Raw genomic sequence first — 23,958 nt, forward strand, 5'->3', positions numbered from 1 at the left:
ATTCCAAAACACCAATTTGTACTTATTTTCTCCTGTGCGTCCATTAAAATGTGTGCATTGCATTGATATCAGTATAGCCTTAATGGGCCCAGTGTCTTGAGTGCTTCGTGCATGCCAGGCATTATGTTAATCATTTTCACCTTCACTATTCAATGTCTTCTTATTCCTTTACAAATGCAACTAAGACAAAAATAAGTTCATTGCTGTGGGATTTTATTGTTTTCATTGTTCTGTCCTCAACACTTAGAAGAGGGAACAGCATATGCCAGATGATCAATAAATATTTATGCAATAATTGAATGGATGGCTTAGTCAATTATAATATTTCATCAATCATCCTTCAGAAACCTAGAATATAACTTAGATCTACAAGAGAATTTTCCTAGTTGCAAACCTACCATTGCTATTTAAGTCCTATTAAATACTGTTGCCATTTAAATAAAGAAATTTATTATGGCATAGTAATGAGCTTTAGTAGTATCTCTAGGAGACCAGAGAGACAGAATGACAGGACATGCAGCAAGAAAGAATGCCAACAGCACTCTGTGGATGACCATTGCCACTAGGTGCAGTTGTCCCTGGACACTAGATCTCTGCTCCCAATGTCCATGAAAACCAAGTGCCTCCACTGCAACCCTTACCAATATGGGCTCTATGCAGTTGACCTGCAGCCTCCTCATATTGTACACTTTTAAATCAAAGTCTCAAGCTACATTGGCAGAGCCTAAGTGACAAGCTTATGCCCTAGCTGTAAGAGAGGCTGCATAATGATATTTTCTAATTCTTTCCAGTAGATCAAGCTTGTCCAACCCATGGCCTATGGGCTACATGCAGTCCAGGATGGATTTGAATGTGGTCCAACACAAATTCGTAAACTTTCTTAAAACATGAGGTTTTTTGGTCATTTTTTTAGCTCATCAACTATTGTTAGTGTAGTGTATTTTATGTGTGACCTAAGATAATTCTTCTTCTTCCAATGTGGCCCAGGGAAGCCAAAAGATTGGACATGCCTGCTATAGAAGATGGGACTCATCAAATCCTAAATCCTCCAATTATGGACAGGGAGTTCAAAAGCTGCAGAATAGTTACAAAACAAAATCATGTGACCTAAATGGCCCTAATGAATACTACCGGTCAGAAAAAGCCAGTCCACCTTCTTAAGTACTGATTAATAGGTACTGATTCATAGGAATAAAAAGGGCACCAGAAGTGAATGGAGACCAAGTAGCCTTTGGTCATGACAGAATATTGATTAGTTTCAAAATATGGAAATATTTATTGTTGTGTTTGTTTTCCCGCTGACTGAAATATTCTTTCTCCCATTCTCTAATCAAATACTACCCCTTTAGAAAAGCCTTTTCTAACCACTCTATATAGAATATCACCTTCTGATTCTCCCAGTTATGCTTTATCCAACTATCCTGATTTTTGCATAGCACTTTCACCATCAACTATATTATACATTATTTGCTTATTGGCCCACTGGAAAGTAAGCTACACAAGAACAAGGATTTTTTTGATTTCACTGTTCTATCTTCAACACTCAGAAGAGTCAATAGCATATAACAGATATTCAGTAAATATTGCTGGAATCACTGAATGGATGATTTAATTAATTAATTATAACTTTTCATCAATCATCCTTCAGAAACCTAGACTATAACTTAGATCTACAAGAGAATTCTGGAGTGCATTAACACATTTTTTATTAGTTATCAAGCCAAACAAACTGAAAGGGTGCCTGAAATGTTTTTAGGTTACCAGAATTACTCTTTTTGTGGTAAATGCATGTTAAGTATTTTAACAATCAGAAATCTTCCTGAATCTATTCTGAAGTGGTCTTATCATGCCTTAGAAACAGTACATTTTACTAAAGAATACTGTTACAAATTTTCAAGAACGTACCATGCCCTGTGTAAGTTTCCTTCACTCTGCTTCCCTTAAGTCTACCTTCTTCTCCCTTCATATTAAAATGGCCCCTCCTTCTCTGCAGAGAGAATTCTACCCATCTCTCCTAGCCCAGTCATCCCAGGAAGTCTTCCTTTCTACTTATTTTGCTCCATTCATTTCTATCCACAATCATATTGCCCTTGTGTTGTAATTTAACAGTTTCATATACACGTCTTATTTTCTAGTTGGATTAGAGAATCCTGAAGGTCAATGCCCACATTACGGAAATAAAAATGTATAAATATTATCTCTACTATTTAGAATTAGCCAGGCATGGTAATGTTTGCCTGTAATCTCAGTTATTCAGGAGGCCGAGGCAGAAGAATCACTTGAACCTGGGAGGTGGAGGTTGCAGTGAGTTGAGACAGCATTACTGCACTCCAGCCTGGGTGACAGAGCAAGACTCTGTCTAAATAAATAAATAAATAAATACAGCATTACAATAACACAACTTTTCCGGATGTTTATTTCTGTAGTAAACCGGCAATTGCAATGGTAGCTCCTTCAAGATTTAAGCATTAGGAACTAAGCCAGCCCCAGAATCAAGTGATATTGTCTTTGGCACAAATTTGCATTTAATTGGAATAAAATAACATTTTTAGCAGAGAGCAAGAAGTTGGTTTTTGGGATCAATTTGTAGGATATGACCAATACATCAGGGAGCCATTTATCTCTGATTTGTGTTGCTTTATAGAGAAGGGGAAAGAGAAAATACTTTAATGAAAACTCTCTTCTGCTCTAGCATCACCATTAATTAGTTTGACTTCTGATAGACAGTCTTTTTTCCGGCCAATACATGTACTTACTACATTTAAGCCACTGGTATCTTTAGGCCAAAACCCCTTTGAGTTGTTCCTTAGCTATTAATTTCTATATTTCTAAGGTTAATGTTATTAAGGAATATTAATAAATAGAACTTTAAAACATCTGTAGATGGTCTTCACCTTCTTGGATTCATCTAGAACTAGAAACAATTCCTACCAGCCTCTTTCTCCTGACATACTTGGTTTAAAGTAGGTTCCCCTTAAATGTTTTGAAACACAGAATATTTCTTATTTATCCCAGATCATGTTTATATTTCTCATTTCTCTAGGAAGTAAATTGATATGGTGCCTAACAGCAAGCATGTGGTCACAGAAAGCATTGATTAGCCAGTGATATCAGGTTACAGTGACTAAGGAGCTCATGCTTGAAGAGGATGATGCTTTCATATTTTCTTAACTTGCTCAAGGCATACTAAAATTTCAACAAAATGTAACAATAGTGTTGTTTGGTTTGGGGGCAGGCAAAATATAGGCAGATTGCAAAGGAATATGAAATGTGACAGGAAAGTGCTTTAAAAAGAAAAATGTTATAATAAAAGAAGAGTTCCAAGTTCTAACACAGGCTGTTCCGATGAAACTAGCCACTTTTTAAAAGATGTATTAACCAGTCAGTAGTGAAAGCAAAGTCAAAAGAAGCAATATAGCCTGGCGTAAATCAATCCTCTGCTGTTTTAAAACTATGATGATTAGAACCCACGTTTATTGAGCACCTTATTTGTGCTGGGCATTTGGTAGCATTATTTTCTTTGATTCTCACAACAATCCAATCGAGCACATAATGCTATTATCACATTTACTGAAGAAGAAACTGAAGACCCATAATTTGCTCATGATCAAATGGCTCATAAGTGGCAGGCCTCGAACCTGGGCCCATGTGACTCAGGAGCCTATGCTCTTCATCACAAGACTACAAATTAGCTGTTTGGAATCTGGAAATGTTTCTGTCTCTAATTGTTAAACCCTTCTCACTGTGCATGTTTTTATTCAGAGGGTCTGATCTACAATTGATTTTTCCTACTTTGCTTTTGAAGTGTTTGCATTGCATTGATCCCTAACCCACAGGAATGGCAGCTCAGAGTGAAAGACAGAGCACTGGAGTAGCAGACTGCAAAACTGGCCTCAACACTCACCTGTGGGAACCTGATCAAATTGCCTCATCCTCCTGAAACTGTTTGTCCAGTTATAAATTGAGACTAATATTTGCCATACTCTGTAATGGGTTTGTAGAATAAAACGTGACAGTATATAAAAGAACTTTGAAAAAGATGCAAAAAAAAAGTAAATATAAACTACTGCCAAGACACAGGATTTCAAAATCTAAAGGACTACATACATGAAAAATTAAAGTGTTTTCTAACTGTAAACAATATGGTTTTTAAAAAAATAGCAGTAGGATTTGGGGCACATTTATTTGTTTTATTTGTCTTATATTTTTCTGTATTTATCAGAATATCCACAATAGTATCAATAATGTTATTTTTTAAAGAGAGAGAAAATTACAGAGAGTAAACATGAAAATCAACATATGCATTTATCTTGCAGTTACACATCAGTGAGTTCCTGTAAGCCCAAGCAGGATTAAACCTCAGTGCTTGTTTTCTACTGATCCTTCTTTGCAACTATAAATCAGAACCTGCAGTGTGAAGGAGGTCTGAGGCCAGCTTCCCTCTTTCCATGCTCATGGTTCCCCTCACTTACTACCAAGGCCTTGCTCTTTCAAGGTTGACTCTAGAGAGACAGGAGATAAGGTAGGCAGAGCACAGTCTAGTATAGAGAGTATCACTGCCATCTGCTCTTGGAGGTCCCTGGGTGGCAGCTCTTTAAACGGGGACCCCTTCTTTACTTAGTGTTTTCATGGGTTCCTTGAAGATTCCTATCTTTGGAGCCTCCTTGTCTCTTACCACCTGTGCAACCCATGGGAATCTGGTGGTTGGCTCCCAGCTTCCTTTCTGTGGAAATCCTGTTGCCTCCTTAACTGGCCCTATTAGACAGATGACCCACCTCTAGTCCATACACCTGCTTTCTTTGTCCTGCTCTTCACAGCTACTCTATTGCTTCCCAATGCAGCACTCTCCACTCACTCCCTTACCCTGCCAATCTTTTTTGGAAATGAGTAAGTCACATAGACTCCAACTGTAGAAGGAGATGTCAAGCTCTCCAGGAGGTTCCCTGAAGCCCTGTAGGCTGGAGGTCAAGGCTGTAGCCCTATCTCATACCCATACCCTTTTTGGTGATAATAGGGATTTCCACCACAGCATCAGCTTTTTCTAAAGTATTCTCTTCACAAATTCTTTTTCTTGTCCACACGCTGCCCCATTTTGATATGCTTGATCTGATTAAGGGGTCCAGTAACTGTGGAACTGGTTAGTAAAGCTCTATTTGATAGAGTTCATACACAGTCACTTTGGTATCTGATATCTATCATATTGGCCCATCAGTTGAAACTCAGTCATAAAGATTTCTACTTCAACATCTTTTCACAGGTGATTATTTGCAGCAATCACTCCACAGATGAGGGAGACCTTCTCTTGCTACCAATACACAAATCTTACACAGCCACAGTAAGGGGCTGGGTTGATCTTTCAGAAAGAGGCCAGTGGCTTGGTGTGGACAAGAGGAAATAAGATACAGCTCTTATATCCCTTGTCTATTGTCCTCTTCATGGGTAGTTTTTAAACATTAGAGTGTATAGGTTCAATGCATCATACTATGTCCTGAAAGTGATAAAATAAGTAAATATAATGTCGGTATTGTCTTCAAGGAACTTCCAGACTAATATGAGATCAAATGGATGCTCAAATAATACAAACGAGTAAGTTAAGGGCAGAGAAAAAATTGAGGAGGCAGAGAGAGTGGAAGTGAACAAGACAGGCAGGGAGACAAGGATAGAGGTGTTGAGTATGACCTGAATTTAAAACTACCAAGCTCTGGCTCTTCGGAACCCTGATGCACAAGACCCTTTGGGAACAGGAAGCATCTGGCTCCCTCTAGATTAAGCAGGGGGAATGGGGGTTAAGATGACACTCATGACATCCTCTAGCAAAGCAAATAACATTTCCTCTCTCCACCAAAAAAATAAAATAAAATAAAACAAGAGTATGTTTTGAAACCCCTGGTTTCAGAAGCAAAATGCACACCTTGATCATTGACTTTTGCCATCAAATACTCCAGCTGACTTTTCCTTTGTCCCTATCAATTACAGGAGGAAATAAACTAACAAATCAACCTTTCCATCTAAACTGGGCTTGGATTTGTTTGGAGAAAGGGTACTACATTGTGGATGAAGATTCCACATTCTTAGAAGTGACTCTTACACGCAGAGGATACCTTGGAGAAACATCATTTATCAGTAAGTAACTTTGGATTGGTTGTTGGTAAAATGTCATGGAAACATGAAATCTAGGACTAAACCTAATTATTAGAAAGTATACTGAAAGAGAATAAATAACTTGTTTGGAGAAATCTCTAAAAAAGTGTCTGTGAAATTATGCTGTGGTTTTTGCTCCATGTGAGTTATGGGGCTTAGATATATATCAATTTTTATCATCCTTTCCCTGTTTTTCTCTTTCTAGTGAGTTACATCTTTCTCTCTTTTATAACTCACCAGTACCCAGGAAAATTAAGACACTTCATAGCCATCCCACAATCTTCAAGTCACTCAATTTCCTTCAAAATTGTTTTAAGCATATATTTTTAGCCTTAGTTCTAGCTATTTCTTTTGAAAAATTATTTATAAGTACATGATCCATTACTGTGTTTAGTTCTATATATTTCTTTTGATTATGTATAATTGTTTTAACCTTGCTAGTAGGTTATAAATTCCTTGAAGACATGTAACATGTCGAATTTCTTTATGTTCTACAAGCACCTAGTACAGAAATATGTCTTCTTGGAGTAAACACATACATAGTGCCTGCATAATATATCTCATTATCATCATTAATAATTAACAGTAGTTGTTCTCATAAGGCATTGCATTTTCATAACATCTTTAGCTGCCAGAACTTTCAGAGATCATTTTGCCTTTATTTACATAATCTATTAAGAAGAGAGATAGGGGTGTATTGTCTTCATTTTACAAATAAGCATTGCGTTTCCCCAACATGCAGGACCCCAGAGCTCAGGCAGTATATCAAAACTGTTGGAGAGAAGCCAGGGAAGAAATGAGCTGGGGAGAAAACAAGCAATCAAGAAAAGGCAGACTTTCCCTAGTCTCCGCTCCAGGCCCAGAGCTCCTAAAATAGGTCTGTTCTCCTAGGAGAAGGGGTCAGCCAAAGAGCACCCTGATTTCTGGGTGGCCCTCAGCCTCGGCCTACATTCCTGGTTACTACATCAACACATGGTAGAACTTGCTGCCAGGAATGTCGGCTGAAATATGCCTCCCTCCTCTTGTCAGGCCCTACTTTCACAATTCTTTATCTCAAGGCCTTCTTGTGAGTTTGGGTTAAAATGTCAAGAAGCATTTTTATATTTTGACCCAAGAAAAAAAACTTCATCTGCTCAGAACCATTTGAATGTTTGCCCTAACTGAACCCTTTGGAAATCCTTCTGGCCACCCTGTCCAAAGCAGCACCCCTGCCATATTCTATCTCCATGCACTGCTGTATGGTTCTTCATAGCACTTACCATAATTGGCATGGATTGTGTGTCTATTTGTCTTCCCAAGTAGATTTCAGCTTTATAAGGTCAGGAACTACATCTTGGGTTATGTCCAACCTCAAGAAGAGCATGGGGCATATGGTAGTCACCAATATTTGTTGTTAAGTAAACTACAGCCAGCCCTTTTGTTTGGTAAATACTCTTTAAAATCACAATACTACTCAACATCACAGACAGGAACCTCTAAAGCATCTCACTCAGACAATCCAGAAACTCCTCCTGATGCCCCTGCTTACTCCACCCCAGGCTAATAGTCGAACCACAAGATCCAGAAGAAAAAAGAAACAAAATGGTAGAGTTTGACTTCCTGCTCTGTCACTTACTCTTTTTTGTGACTTTCAAAAGAGTTCAGTTTCCTTACGTGTAAGTAAATTATCCACCTCACGATGTGTTCGAGGGGAATTTGTAATAATGATTATAAATCAATCTAGCACGGTTCTTGGCATACCGCCAATGCTCAATAAGTGATAAATACCATTCCGTGGCACTCATCAAACACAATTAAAATCACCTGTTTATCTGTTTGCCTCTTCCAAAATTGAAAACCTCTTGAGGGTAGTGGTGGCTGTGCCTAATTCTGTGTGACATCCTCAGCACTTCACACAGAGACAATGTTCACCAAACATTAAGTAAATTGCCATGTGCCTGCTTCATTCCTATAGCAGTGCCACTTAGCTCTACCTAAGCTTTGGCTGAGGACACCATTCACTCTTCTTTATGTTCTCCACTTCCAACATGTGGCCAAAGGAGGCTCTTCTGAAATACTGTACATTCACTCTCGGTCACAAAATTGATATTAATGTAGGCTTTCTTCAGCAGATTTGCAAAGGTAACACGAGCTATCCTACCTTTGAAATTATTTTCAGGCTCTATAGCTTCGTATATCTTTTACAAGGTTTCAGATTATTTGAGAATGAAGCCAAGGAATTGCATGAGGGGCTATTAATCTTATTTTATATCAAGTTTTCACCAGAGCTGGTGTCAGGTTACCATATTTGATTTCACACATCCACACAACTGCAGAATGTAACTAACCCTTATAAGGAGACCTACAGTGGTGAGGCAGGGGTATTGTTTTCTTGGTATGTTAAAATCAAGACCAAACAATATTAGAATGCTGCTTGAACACTTTGGGTTAAGAGGAAGGTCTGTTTAGTCTTGATGGGATAGCATCTTTCATCATTGTATCTCACATTGGGTATTTTAACACTATTTTGTTGTTGTTGTTGTTGTTGTTGTTTAGTATCTTCAGTAAGTTACTAATTACTATTTTCTAACAGAGCTCAAATCTCTCGCCTCTCTCCATTTTCACCAACATTGCACTAATTGCCTGAAAAAATTCCTAAGCATTCTCTTACAATCAAAAAATCACTAAACATATGAGGAAACAAGCCATCATGAGTAAGAATCAGCAAGAGAAAACAACCTTTGGGGTCATTCTTCCAAAGACTGCAGAAATTGAAATTATCAGATACAAAATGTTCACTCAAAATATTTTTATTGAATACCTACTACATGCCATGTACTGTCCTAATTCCCAGGAATTCATCAGTGAACACAATGGTCAAAGATCTCTACCTCCATAGAGCTCATATTCTACTATCTTTCTCTTGAGACTATGAACTTTCTGGGGGCTGGGACAATTTTTTATTCATCTCTGAATCCCCAGCATCTGGTAGAGTTTGGCACATCAGAGGATCTCAATAAGCATGTGCTAGAATAAATAAGTTAAATAAGACTGTTCTCTGTTCTCTTCTTTCTGTCAATCCCCCTTCCATGTTTTCTTCTCAATTCTATTCAATTCTGCTAACTTATACTCTCTTAGCCAAGAAAGATCATTTACAGGTGTCTTTTGGGAGCATTAAAAGAAACAATGTCTATGTTATTTACTTTTGTTAACAATAGAAACCGCTTTGAAAGGAGACTATGCCTTCAGTCACTTGACTTTATATTTATAGGTTTTTTTGTTTTTATTCAGGCATTGGTACCAAAGATGAAACTGCAAAAAGAGACAAAGATTTCAAATGGAAGACCAATAAACAGGTCCAATTCCATCCTGGACAGACTACAGCCACATGGAGGGTGAGAATCATACCTGACAATGAATATGAGACTTCAGAGACCTTCCAGATCATTCTGTCGGAACCTCTCATGGCTGTACTGGAGTTTCCAGAAATGGCAACGGTTGAAATTGTGGACCCTGGAGATGGTATGTGATACTGATTGATTTGCTTTATTAACCAGTACAGGTTCTTGGCTCCATTTCCAGCATTCATACTTCCCTCAGGCTCTGTAAGCCACTAGATGTGTTCATATCCATTTAGGATTTAAAGTGAAGTAAACTACTTTATAGACAATAATTTTTCATTTGCTCTCAGGATTTTTGAAAGAGAATACAGGAGGATTAAAACACAGAGGATCTGTACCAGCGTTCCTGTAATACATATACAAGATCTTACTGCAGGCTTTCCACACACCATAGGTACCAAACAGCTCTGCTCCCAGACGGCTAATCCTCAGGGCTCATTCCAGGGCCACCATCTTGTCACAGCCAGATTAATGAGAACTTAGATATCCATTGTCTTAGATGTGGCTCCTGGAGCCAACTCATTTGTTTCAACATGTGTTCCCTGAAGTTCTGTTATTATTGCACATAATGTCCTTGAATTCATTGGTTCATTTTATGCATTCATTCTTTCAGCAAATATCTCCCCAGATAAATTAAAAGGAAAAAAAAAAATCTAAGCAGTAATCATACTGCTTGCTGCCCCTTTTTTGGAAGTAGAAGAATATTCCCTAAAGGGGGGGATTAGTATTCATCTTTGAATTTTAATTAAGTACATTGATTACACACAGTAGTTAAAAGAGGTCATGTAGCACCTGGAAGTGCGTAGCTTACAACCAGGGAGCAGGCCTTAAGTTCCACAAGACTCAGTGAAGAATCCCTGCATTAGCATGCTTTGAACTACATAAGAGAACATTAGTGTAATAGACATCTACAGGGGATGGAAAGCTTCCCGTGGTCAAACAAGTCTAGGAACTATTTCAAACTTCATCCCTCTTTTGAGGCATCATAATTCATGTTAGCATATTTAAGATTCTGAGAAACTCTCCTATAAGGAAACCGATTTAGTTTAGTTTAGTTTTGTTAGTTTGAACTGTGGATTTTTTTTTCATCATCTCCAAGGAATGTCTTTTAAAATCTCTATGTTTTCTTAAAACATAATTTGAGAAGTAGTGTTCACATGCTCTGCACTTTGGCAGATACAAAAGTAGAAAACACTGCCCCCACCACCTAATGAACAAGGTATCAGACCAATTTTGTTGAGAACAACACTTCGATATATGAATCAGTTATGAAGTAAATGTAAGACACATGGGAGAAACACTAAGAGTTCAAGGAGAAGACTATAGGTCATCATGGTCCCAAGTAATTAAGGCTCATGAAAGAGGCAGGGTTTGAGCTGAATCTTGAAAAATAAATGGGATTTTGATTAGAAGAGCAGATAGAAACAGGCTTTCCAGATTGGAAAAAACAGAAGGCATGACTGAATAACTTAGTCCTACTGTATCCATTTTTTTCATATGACATTGATAACTTTAATTTACTTTTAGCTTCTTCCATGATACCAATGTTTTGAATTGAAAGATGTCAAGATAGTAGACTACCATACAGGTAAAATGGAGGAAAGAAAATTATCACTGGTCTTTTCTCCCTGTGCCTCAGGGCCAGTGTCTTCCTGGAGGTTGATACTTGTATCTGTTGAAGCTAATGTAGGCAGGAAAGTAAAGAAGAAAAAAATTAATATATAATAGCTAGATAATTTAACATTGAATTCTGAATTATCGTTTAGTAATAGTTCCAAAATGAAAAAAAAATAAAATGGTGATTGCCAGCTAGGTGCAATGGCTCATTCTTGTAATCCCAGCACTTTGGGAGGCTGAGACAGACAGATCACTTGAGTCCAGGAGTTCGAGACCAGCCTGGCCAAAGTGGTGAAACCCCATCTCAACTAAAAATACAAAATTTAGCCAGACCTGGTAGCGCATGCCTGTAATCCCAGCTACTCAAGAGGCTGAGGCATGAGAATTACTTGAACCCAGGAGGCAAATGTTTCAGTGAGCTGAGATCATGAAATTGCCCTCCTCCAGCCTGGGTGACAGAGCAAGACCCTGTTTCAAAAAAATACATGTATATATATGATTGCCTACAATCTCTTCCCTTTTAGCTTGCATCACTAAAAGGAAGAATCTAGGTGTATATATAACATAAGGAAAAGAACTAAGGAAATAAAATGTGGTTTCATAGATAGTTACTGCAGTTATCCACTTCACACTATGAGTTGGAACAACCTCCTCTAAAATTTTATTTGTAAACAAACACCTATATTTTAATTGCACAATGCATGCTTAATAAAAAGCCTAAGAAAATATCTAAAATCTTTCCCCGCCAAAATAGTACACATAATCCCATCAACAAGACATGACCAATATTCATATGGATATTTCAGTGAATGTTTCGATGATGTCTAGGTGTATGCACACACACACACACACACACACACACACACAAACGTGTGTGCACATATACACAACTCAGTAAATTTCAGCAGTAATATGATCTTTAAAACTGAGGGAAGGACCTGTAGTTTATTTTTCTCAGCCTATTAAATGACCAGCACCGTGTCTGCTTAATAAATATTAAATAAGCAGTTTGTTGAATGAAGCATGAAAACAGTTTTCTTCATTAATGAATTCGATTACTTCATTGTTAAAATATTTTAAAACAAATAGTAAAAGTAAAGCAAGGACAGAAATATGTGATCTCCATTTAGAAGACTTAAACTTTGATCTCAGAAGAAAAATAAGACATGAAATTGCTGCAGGACTTTTGTTTTCCTTTTTAATGCTGGCTATTCTTTTTAACCTTTCAAAAGAGGTCTCCTAAACCCAATTCCACTGCCTCTCCAGCTCCACTCAAATAATGTTTCCCATTCTCACTACATTTAATACAGCTAACCTTGTTGGAAAATATAAGGGTCAAAGACTTTGTACATTTCTGCTCAAGTGTGTTCAAATATCACCGATCAAATCTAAATCTTGGTGAAAAGTCTTCTGTTGTCTTTTCTAGAATCAACAGTTTATATTCCAGAGGCAGAATACAAAATAGAAGAGGACATTGGGGAACTTTTGATTCCAGTAAGACGATCTGGAGATGCAAGCCAGGAACTAATCGTCATTTGCTCCACACGTCAAGGTATGAGGCTCTGTGGGGTCCTGTTTGCAGGAATAAGATGATGAGAACAGGACTGTGGTAATGCTGGGAGTAGCACAGGGGGTGAGCAAAGCAGAGTTAAGATGCTGGACGTGTGGGCCCCTCATCATGCACGCCCTGTTGTGAACCCCCTTTGCTGACTCTATGCAGGTGCCCTACTGCTCTTAGCTGGTCTCTTCAACCAGGGATAACACTTTATTCAAAATTGGGATTAAAATAACTACTTTAACTACCCCACGAAGGGGCTAGTCAAATGAGACATTTGTGAAAGTCAAATGAGACATCTTGTGTCAAAAGAGTTTATATATGCTGGTCAAAAAATTATAAATTAAAGATTCTTATTTGTAATAGCATTGCCTCTGGGCAATATTGTAAAATAGTCTGTATATACTACTCAGTTTCTCTTCTCCTCCTCTCTCCCTATCTCACAACCACAGATACCCCTCAACCATGAGTTCAGGCATCTTTGCAACCAAAACAAGGTTCCATTCTTTTTGACCACCTCTATACAGCCAGATTTAGCTGTCTCATGTCTCATCCCCTCAGGATCATATTCTCTAACATCTCATTAGTAACTATGTAGAAAACAAAAATTGAGGAAATAAATGAATATCACTCAAATGACAACAAGAAAAGGCTATTTATTTAGAGCTTGCTGTAGCATGTCAGCTACCATCACTTGCATGTGAGAGAGACTCGCTAGCAGGCAGAAGCATGAGAAAGCTTTATAGTGGAAAAAGGAAAAAGGAAAGGTATCAGGTATGCCCTGATTGGAAGCTGCTGGCCTAGGAATCTGGAGACTGGCCCAGTAGAAGCAGGCATCCTATATGATGATTGGTTAGGAGGGCATATTTGGCTCTCTCTGCTTGGTCTTAAATTAGAAGTGGGAGCAGAAATCAGGGAAGCTGGCAGTTATTGAGTAAGTCTTGACCATTTGATTGCTGATTGCTACAGAGGTACTGGCTTGGCTTCCTGGACTCATTGCTGCAGCTGTGGGTCAGAGTTCTCTTTTTATGTATGGTATGGCCATTGTCCCTCTGTATATTCAGTCTCTCAAAATCAATGCTCCTACTTGTTGATATGTCAGCAAGGGAGAATTTATTCCTCCAGCTTTTCTTCCTCTCCCAAACAATGTTTTTTGTTTGTTTGTTTGTTTGTTTGTTTTTTAAGTAATACCCCCACAACATTGTTTGTAAACACTGATGGTGCACTAATCATTTAGCAGGGGCAGGCAGTACCTTGGCAGATGGAAACTTTAATGGTAGGGCCTTGAGATCCCCAGCAAAACACAGCGTAAAACTAGTTGCCTCCTTCACTTACCTGTAGCCATGTTTAGTATTTGTGAATTATTAGTAACATACAAAGCATGAGTCTGCTTTCCATTGTACTGTGTATGTAGCTCATGTTCACTTTATTTGTGAAAATAAGTAATTGTTAAACATTTACCTTAACATGACTTCCAGAGAGTTTAAGTAACCGAATTGAACTTTCATCCTATACATGGGGAGTAGGTGAGGACAAATACCACAATGGCACACAATATGAGTATAAGAAGATTTCAGCATTCATGTTTGTAATTCTGTTACTGGCCAGCTTCATTCTGCTTGTGCATAGCAAGCCAATCACTGTGGTGACAGGTTTTGCAAAAGAGAAAACAATTTCCTTCACAAGGCCACCATACAAAGATACAAGAGAACGAATCAAAATTCATCTCTTTGAAAAGAGGGTTTGGGAGTACTTATGAAATAGAAAGCAAGGTCTTCTAAAGCATGGGGAAAGGTGATTGGCAAGTAGGAAAAGTGAGGCAATTGGGGTTTCTGTGCAAAGCTAATTAAGCTACATGGTTCTTCATAGGACACATATGCACAAAATGGCAGTGTCAGCATAATCTGAGGTTGCAGCTTTTGGTCCTCTGACATCAAAAGATCACTCTTTGGGCACTGGAGCAGGCCCAGTTAAAGGGTCAGTGGTCTCAACAGCTTGAACTGGACAAGAGCTGCCCCCTAGTTCCTGGAAAACAATTTAAGCAACATTACTATAGTGCCCCAGTTAGAGATGTTATCTATAAGGATGCTAGTGGGAGTTTAGTTATGTATTGTTTGGCTAAGTGATTTGCAAGTGGGAGCTTTTTGTTGTTGGTTTCTTGGTAGGTGGGGGGAGGATTTTGAGACAAGGTCTCACTCTATCACCCAGGCTGGAGTGCAGTGACTCCATCACAGCTCACTGCAGGATCAAACTCCTAGGCTCAAGCCATCCTTCCACCTCAGCCTCTGGAGTAGCTGGGACTACAGGCACCAACCAATATGCATGGCTAATTTTTAAATTTTTTTGTAGAGACAAAGTTCTCGCTATGTTGCCTAGGCTGGTCTCGAACTCCTGGCCTCAAGCAATTCTCCTGATTTGGCTTCCTAAGGTGGGACTACAGGTGTGTGCCACCCTACTTGGCTGCTAATGGGAGTTTTAAGATAAGTGATAAGTAAGCTGTTAAAAGCAAGCAAGGCAAGTTAAATTTGGCAAACTTAATCAACTTAGCCCTCAGTTTCAGTTCCAGCAAGAGGTATGCAAGAGTCAAGATGCTACTATGCATACAGTGGCTTAGTGTTCCAGGAAGGGCCCTGACCCTGTTATATCCTATTTTTTCTTTTTCCTTTCTTTTTTTAAACCATAAACATGAAAATACCTTCTTATGTGGGGATCTAGGGGTCAAGGCTCAGTTGTCAAGCAGTCTGAGTTGTGCACCAGCTATGCAGGGAGTTTTCCAGGCATGCCAGCTTTCACATCTGGAAATCATGTGGGAAGTTGGATTACATAAGGGAATCCTATGAGAAGCTAAAGTTAGGTGTAGCTCTCCCACATGGGGAAGTGGCACCGCCCCATCGTAGCTGACTCCGTGCCAGACACTCTGAGCCTCCCTATTCATTTGGATGGTCCTTCTGCAGCATAGCTCTTCCCAAAGGAAGAACAGACAGACCCTCGGTGAATTTTTCCAGCTTATCAATGACATATGATCTATCCAACTGGGCTGTTCACCATCTCATCTCTTTCATTCACATCTAAGAGACCTTAGCACCATTGTCTGCTGGACACTTTTGTTGTAGACAGAGAATATGCCACTAATACAAGAAGAAGCCCAGCTTGAAGCCCAGAGCAAAACATTAGTACACTTTCTACAATAGCTAGTCTGTCCAGCCTCAACCACATCCCCTCGCTCCCACGCACTTGCCCATTATTGCAAGACCCAAACTAGAGCCCCAATGCACCAGTGGAAGAAAGAATTTGGCACATCCTTTCAGTGATCAGCTAGCTAAGGAGAAAGGCCTCAAGGAGTACCTCATCTAGCTTGTTTTTTCTCCTCTTCACTTTTTCCTTCCCAAACAGAGTAAAACTAGCTTAAACGCAAGAGTTGCTAACATTATATGGAGCTCGCTATATCCGGTACTTTCAAGAGGAAATCTTAGTTAAAGAATAGGCAATAAGGCTGTCTCTGGATATATAGCCAAATGCAACAAACATGAAGATCTTGAAGATGCATTACCAAGGTTTGTCCTTGTAGTGGTTTTAAATATCTTAAAATAATCTGTTTACTGCCAAATCCTCTGTCTTCCAGGGCAGAGGAGAATTTATTTTTGTTCCTCTTCTCAACCTTGGCACCATTAATGTTCTGAATAACTATTTATTGTGGGGGCTGTCCTGTGCTTTGTAAAATGTTAAGCCGCATCCCTGCTCTCTATATACTAGACGCAAGTATCTAGCATCTAGATGCATCCCCCACCTCCATCTGTGACCCCCAAAAATGTCACCAGACATTGCCAAGTGTCCCCTAGCAGGTAAAATCAGCCCAACTCAAAACTATTGCTCTATAATGAAATGTTTTAAGCACAAGGATTCTTTAAGTAAAGACTTGCAAATTAGACATTTCTTGGCCCTATTTCATTCTTAAGAAAAATCTCATTCATCTTTTTCTTCTCATTAGTCACTCTCTTGTTAAAAAACTGCCTTCTTGGAAGGAACAGCCAATGAAGAGCAAACCACAGAACCGAAAACCAAATGAGTAGGAACAGCATTGAATCATCCTGTGGTTTTTGGTCAGGCCCAAGTCAAATATGTTGAGGTTTTCAACTAGTCTGTCCAGTTAAAAAGAACTGTGTAGTAAACCACAAGCCATGGACTCCGCTCCACTTCTCTGATTGGACTTTTTCTCTGGGTCATCTCCTAAGATGGAGGTAGAAAGCAAATAATTCTTTTTTCTTCTTCTTCTTCTTTTTGAGACGGAGTCTTGCTCTGTCGCCCAGGCTGGAGTACAGTGGTGCTATCTCAGTTCACTGCAAGCTCCACCTCCTGGGTTCATGCCATTCTCTTGCCTCAGCCTGCTGTGTAGCTGGGGTTACAGGCACCCGCCACCACGCCCGGCTATTTTTTTCTTTTTTTTTTGTAAAGACGGGATTTCACCGTGTTAGCCAGGATGGTCTGGATCTCCTGATCTCGTGATCCGTCCGCCTCGGCCTCCCAGAGTTCTGGGATTACAGGTGTGAGCCACCGTGCCGGGCCAAAAGCGGATAATTCTTAAAGGGTTCCAAGCATGTCCAGGTGAAAGACTTTCTTCTTTCTTTCCTTTTAAAAAAGATTCTCTGTGCTGGTTTATTTAGTTGTAGATGTGTTCATAGGTTATAGAAGTTATACTTTGCATCTCAGACAGTTTGCAGGGATTATCATTTTCTGTTCCTGAAGTACAAATCACGTGGTTTAAAAGTCCCCTTACTGCAGGTTTTCTGGGGGTAAACTCTCACCATTTTCTGTTTATCAGAACATGTCTTTATTTCAACTCCAGTCTTGAAAGTCTAGGTTGGCAGTAATTCTCTCCTAGCGTTTTAAAGTTATTATTCCAACATATTCTGGCTTCCATTGTTAACAAGTTTGTTTTTCGTCTAAAAGTCGTCTTTGTAGAGATGTTTTTTTCTATGCATCTAAACTCTTACATGTATTTGATTTGAATCTGTGAAAGATCTGAGGGATTCACTTGAAAATGTTTTCCTCCAAGAAAAGTTTGCTTTGCTTTCCAGGATTCGGAGGGTACTACTGCTCCAGACACACTCCTGTGGGCCCTGTATCCTCAGGCGTAACCATAGCTTCTGGGTCAGCTCTGTGAGGTGCCCTGTGCCTAAGGCCTGTCTCCACCTGCAATGGTGATAGTGCACCTGCTCTTGGGGGGATACCACCTTCTGAATGAGAATCCCTTCAGTGGGTTATGGGATTTCAGGTTGGGGGAGGGTTTTTACGGTTCGTTTTAGGTATTTTTAATTTCAGTTTTGTTTTGTTTGTGGGTTTTTTTTTTTTTTTTTTACACTTGACGATATTCCCTACTTCCTGTGAGAACAGAAAAGCCAGAATCATTATTTTTTCTAGTTGTTTTTTAATGTACGGGCATCCCAGAGTACCTGACTGGCCAGTCTGCTGGAAACAAAAGTCCCAAAGTCCCCTCTAGATAGATGCTCCCAGGATGCTCCAACCAAGTCTTTGCTACCCTCCTCCTCTCTCCTCTGGTTCTCCCATCTCCCTTGAATCATCAGCACTCCTGGGGCATGGAGTGACTTGTGCCTGGGGCTCGAAAAGCCTCCTGCTCCAACCAGCTGTTAGCTGCTTCACTTTAAAGAGGGTGATTGCTTGTCTTGCTGTCCTATTAAAATGTACATATTAAAAGAAAATCGTGTGCTTAAAAGAATTTATAATCAAGTCATCAAGTAACTAAAGACAATGTGAGAAAGTAAAAAATGCCCCAGGCTGACTATCAGGAGATGGGTCTTTGACTCCTTGGCTATCATGGGGCATTCTCTGCCTCAATTTTCTCATTGATAAAATGCCCTGGCCACCTCATAATCAAACAGCATAATATAATGATTTGATTACCCTTTAGTGTAGTGCATTAATAGGACTTTCTCTCTGATTTTAATATTTATGATTTTTGTAAAGCAAGTGTAATATGTAGCCACAGAGACTGAGCCATAAATACTCTTTTGTAAATAAATAATTAATTTGTAAAGTAACTTCACAAATTCTCAGGCTGCCAGTGAGGTGAGGGAGGCCTGGACAGAGGAAATCAATGCCATCATCATCGTGGATAGAGTGGTATGCTGGATCCAGCTAGTAACTGCTCCTGAAAGCTGATTCTGTGTACCTCTTCCCTACTCTGTGCTCAGTGACTTCACATTGATAGTTGAAGTTGGCTCTGGTGGGAATGTTAATACAACAAAAATCAGCAATGATTGCAAATCAGCTTTCGTGTGCCTTGTTTGGAGAGCACATCACCATGCTAAGGGATGGAACTCCTAGGTTAACATGAAATGAATCTTTGGTTCTAACCCTTAATTTTGGAGAACTAAACCCATACCCATTAAAACTGTCATCCATCATGCCTCATAATCTACCCCTGCAAAAATATGAATCTTCTTTAATATTTCTCACAAAGATGCTATGCACTACCACTGGTCAAGCCACCCAAACAAGGCTTGAGACCCAATAAGTGTCTTTGATACCAACCTGGAAATCATACTTATACCCCTTGAAACCTCTTCACTGTTAAATACGGGATATATACAGACCATCGCCAGGGACCTTATCTTTTATCTCAGAATATATTTGATGTTTTCAGAACAGAATTTTTCCAGTCCTGAGGATTCTTAACTTGCTACAGATAAAATATTGTTTGTTTTTTACGTAAATGAATATCAGTATTCACATTCTTAACTATTGAATATAACTGCTCAAAGAGTTGCCCAAAGTAAATTTTCTAGAATCCTAAAAGGAATGTTCCATTTAGATCAACTGAATTTTTTTATTTATTAAATACAATTTACTTAGACAACTTTTTTCACCAACTCTTATTTAAAAATCTTGCTAAAACATATTGTCTTGATTTCTGCTTTAGACAAGTTCAATCGCCAAATGATTTTCAAGAAGTATTGTATTTCAGTCTTTCATTTAACCCAGAAATCAACCTACTTAAATGTCATATCTATGTCGACCAGTGGATTGGTCAAATATAAAAAAAATTTAACAGAAAAAGAAAAAATCTCAATTGCTTTTGTTTCATGAACTACAAATAAATCATCATTTGAATATTCATTAGGTGATATATACTGAGAAAGAGGTTTAATACAGATAGTTATATTTAGTGAAGACAGTGTTAGTTACCATGCAAGTCTAGTGTGTACAGTATCTGCTTTTGACATTTCTCTCGAGGAGTTAACATGCAGTTTCTGACAAGGTTCTTTGTCATATTGCCTGTCATACCAACATAATGCACACTTGATGGCAAGGCAAAATTGAGAACTGTGTTCTCCAAGGTATAGTTCTTTTTAAACATCTGGCTCTTTAAAAAGACATTCCAAAAGTTGTTTGCTATTTAATCAGATTGTTATAAGAGCTTAAGACCTTTTTTCCCTTTGTCTGTGTGCCCGGGAACACAGAAAGTCTCCCTGACAGTGTATCATCTCATCTTGAGAGCCTTTCTATATTAGTAGCCACTTACCTCTTTCTCCATTTAACTGGAGAGTGCCTGTCTTAGGCATTCAGTGATAGCACTATGTCTCACATCCCAAGAGCCAGCCTATCCTGGTTGACTTGAGCGTGGAGAACTTTTTCATGCATAGGTTTCCCCAGAGAAGGTATCTCATGAAATAATAAGGTTTCAAAGCATAGACTACCACTGAAACTCAGCTAGCCTCCCCACCAAGTGATAGTCCCCCTTGTGCCTGTCCATTTTGATCAGTTTCTGCCCTCTGACCTAGCAAACACATTTTATTATCATCAACTCTCCAGCTCTAACCATTTTTATGATTCCAGAATAACAAAACAGTCCATTTGTTACTTCTGAATAATTCTAAAATTTTTGTTCTTTCAAATAAAAAACCATTCTGAAATACTTTGTGAGTCAGTGCCCTTTCAAGCAAAGCATCTGAAGTCAGTTGCAGACCACTGTCATTTTTTAGCAACTTAGATCTATACAGGCAACATGCAGTGATGGACACCAACTTGTACTGATGTTTAGATGACAGTGGGCATTGGGGTCATCATGCATATGTGCATGTACCATAGCTATAAGCAAGAAAGACTCTTACAAGACTGGAGCATCCAGTCCAGAATCTCACTATCATCTCCTTATTGCTTCTTTTTAAAGTGAGGTATGGTAGGAAATATTTATACTTTTCAAAAACTTCCTATCTGGTATAATAGGTTACTATTTCGTAGTCTTTGTTCTGCCTAAATCTGGTCTGCCTAAATCATTTAAATTACAATGAATACTTTTCAGTCTTTTAGCCCTAAGCCTATTTTTACTGTTTTAAAACTGCAAAAATGCATCAAAACCTAGGAATCCTACTCCTAAGTATTTATTCTAGAAAAAAAAAATTGGGGGGTTGGTGCAAAAGTAATCGTGGTTATTGCTATTAAAAGTAATGGGAAAACCACAATTGCTTTTGCACCAACCCATATATACCCACTCAAAGACTCGTACTTGAATATTCATAGAAGCATTACTCACAATTGGCAAGAACTAGAAATAACCCAAATTATCAACCAGTAAATGGATAACCAAACTGTGGTATAGCCACACAGTGGGAAACAGTAGTCAGCAATAAAAGAGAAAACATGTCACGGTACATGGATGAATCTCAAAAGCATTGTGCTAAATGAAAGAATCAAAACATATGCTTCATTTGTATGAAATTTCTCATAAAGGCAAATAAATCTATAATGACTCAAAGCAGATTTGTGATTTCCAAGGCCTGAGAGACAGGGAAGGAGATGGATTGCAAGAGACACAAGTCAACTTTTGTGGATGGATAAAAACGTTTTATGATTGTGGTGGTGGTCACATGATTATATGCATTTGTCAAAACTCTTCAAATTGTGCATTTACATTGATGAATCTTAATGTAAGTAAATTATTAAAATAACATTTAAAACACACTGAATCTAAACTGAAATCCTCTAATCAATCTTGCACTCCTTGTAAAATAAGATATAATTTTCTGGCTGTATTATGGTGTGATACAAAGAACTCTAGTTAGGGTGTGTGATGATCAGATTACATAGATGCTGCCCACAGCTATGCCACTGTGGGTAGAGCACAGCAGGAAAAAAATCTATACTATTTTCATGCTGTGAATTCTCTAGTCCTAGTTTCACTACACCTCAGTTTTCTCATCTGTAATATGAAATAATTGAGCTAAGCCAGCCCTAGCATCCTGTGATCCTGTTTGTTTAGCCCCTAATATAAACAAACCTTATTCAATATACTCTATTTAAAAATCGCTAAATCTAGATCATGTCAAAATGCCACAGTCTATTCCAAAAGCTTTCTTCTTACAATATTAATATTTGTGAGCATAAGAGGTAAGTGTGTTGAATCATTCAGATAGCTATTATCTAAAAATGCGTTAAAGAAAAAAAATAAAAATCTTCTTGTTTGGAATTCCATTTCTTCTCAACTTCCCTGTTCCTTCTCATATTTCTGTAGGTTCTGCCACAGGTACGATTTCTTCCACAGTGTTATTCTCTGATTACATCTCACGTCCAGAAGACCACACAAGCATCCTCCACTTTGACAAGAACGAGACACAGAAGACCTGCCGGATCCTGATCATTGATGACTCCCTTTATGAAGAGGAGGAATCCTTCAGTGTTTCACTGAGGCTGCCAGTGGGAGGACGGCTGGGAGCCAGATTCCCCACCACTAAGGTCACTATTCTGGCTGATCATTATGATAGTAAGTCCATTTCTTGCTTCCCAACTTTGGCAATGGCTGCCTTCTCACACTTTCTCCCAACGGTTGAAAGGCCAATGTAGCTTAAATTATCTTTTAAAAGAATATTCGATGTTCTTTTATCTCCAAAAACTGTGAGTAGCTCTTCAAATACATAGACACCACCAACACCAATGACAAAACAGCCATGTAGGAAGATTAAATATTTGGGTATGGCTTTACTTGACAAAAGAAAAAGCACAGCCCAAGGAGGTGACCTAAGACTTAGAAGGAAGCCAGGGAGAGGACCTAAGTCAAGTATCTAATTACCCAACCAGGACTACCCCAAGAGGACCTTCATCTTAGCAGCACAAGGATCATCCCTCACAGCAAGTGCATGAGTTGTTAAGCGGCACAAGGATAAGATGGAGCCCAGTGTGTCAGCATCTGGACCTCTTTTTATGGTTACCTAGCAGGGCGTTTGCTCCAGTCCCTGGGGATCCTAGCTGAAATTTAGCCAGAGAAGAGAGGGTCACCTCATTCCTAAACACCAAACCTCCCCTCCCAGACATGACATAAAGTATCAAGCCCAGTATGATTTTCCTAGGTCTCACCTGCCCTTTCTATAAGGAGCACTTTTAACAGAAAATGGTAATAAAAACAGAGCCAGGATCAGACTGTTTTATTACTACTCTCAAATTAGTTTGACTGCTTCATCTCTCAACCATGCTTCTGTCAGGATTTGAGTGGCTGTGAGTTGCTGAGCTCAGATCTAAGAAGGGTTAGACTGGGCTGTTATTACAGACCCAAAATTAATGTGACTGCTTTATGGATGCACCACAAAGCTTCCATTAAACTGAGAGCTGTGCCAAGAGATAAACAGATTTGTAAAGTTTGAACAGTTTATACTCTCCAGGTAGGTACGGTAAATTTATTGTACTATTGTGTTCTGTTTAAAATTATGTCTTCATAACAACCATAGAACAAGGGAAAATATGAGCAAGATTGAAAGTGGTCTTTTGTTTGTTTGTTTGTTGTTTAATCTCCTAAATGGCTTTGCTTGGGAATATTTCACCCTGTGGACCAGATCTCTGAAATTTTCAGTAGACTAGTTTTGCTCCATTAAAAAGAAAAAAGAATTTTCAAGGACTAATTTCAGTTCCAAAACACATCTTTACAAGTATCAAGAGCTAAGGATAAGGATAGGCCCTGAGATCCATGCTTTCTTCATCGTGTACTTTGCAAATATTTCTTCATTGGAGTTAAAACAAAGATTGTTTTTCTTAAAATAATTTGAATAAATTTTCAAAATATTCCTTTATGGAAATGTATAATTGTATATATTTGCTGTTAAACCAAAGAGATAGGAGGAAGTGTCCGATAGGAAAATTAGCCTTGATTTTCCAGTTTCATTAGAAAGAAGTTGCCGGGCGCGGTGGCTCAAGCCTGTAATCCCAGCACTTTGGGAAGCCGAGATGGGCGGATCACGAGGTCAGGAGATCGAGACCATC

The 23,958-nt window shown here is 38.8% G+C and overlaps 1 protein-coding gene across 1 annotated transcript in view; it reads left to right on the top strand.

The window, feature by feature from the left end:
- FREM3 (FRAS1 related extracellular matrix 3) overlaps positions 1 to 23,958 on the top strand; it is a 108,447-nt gene that overhangs the window by 59,534 nt on the left and 24,955 nt on the right. Inside the window, exons 3-6 of the mRNA XM_011957148.1 lie at positions 5,977 to 6,123; positions 9,412 to 9,642; positions 12,565 to 12,690; positions 22,223 to 22,471. Of these exons, the coding sequence (XP_011812538.1) occupies positions 5,977 to 6,123; positions 9,412 to 9,642; positions 12,565 to 12,690; positions 22,223 to 22,471 (753 nt within the window). The remainder of the gene's footprint in view (positions 1 to 5,976; positions 6,124 to 9,411; positions 9,643 to 12,564; positions 12,691 to 22,222; positions 22,472 to 23,958) is intronic.

The sequence above is a fragment of the Colobus angolensis genome, unplaced genomic scaffold, assembly GCF_000951035.1.
Source record: "Colobus angolensis palliatus isolate OR3802 unplaced genomic scaffold, Cang.pa_1.0 Scaffold111, whole genome shotgun sequence".
Lineage (NCBI taxonomy): Eukaryota > Metazoa > Chordata > Mammalia > Primates > Cercopithecidae > Colobus > Colobus angolensis.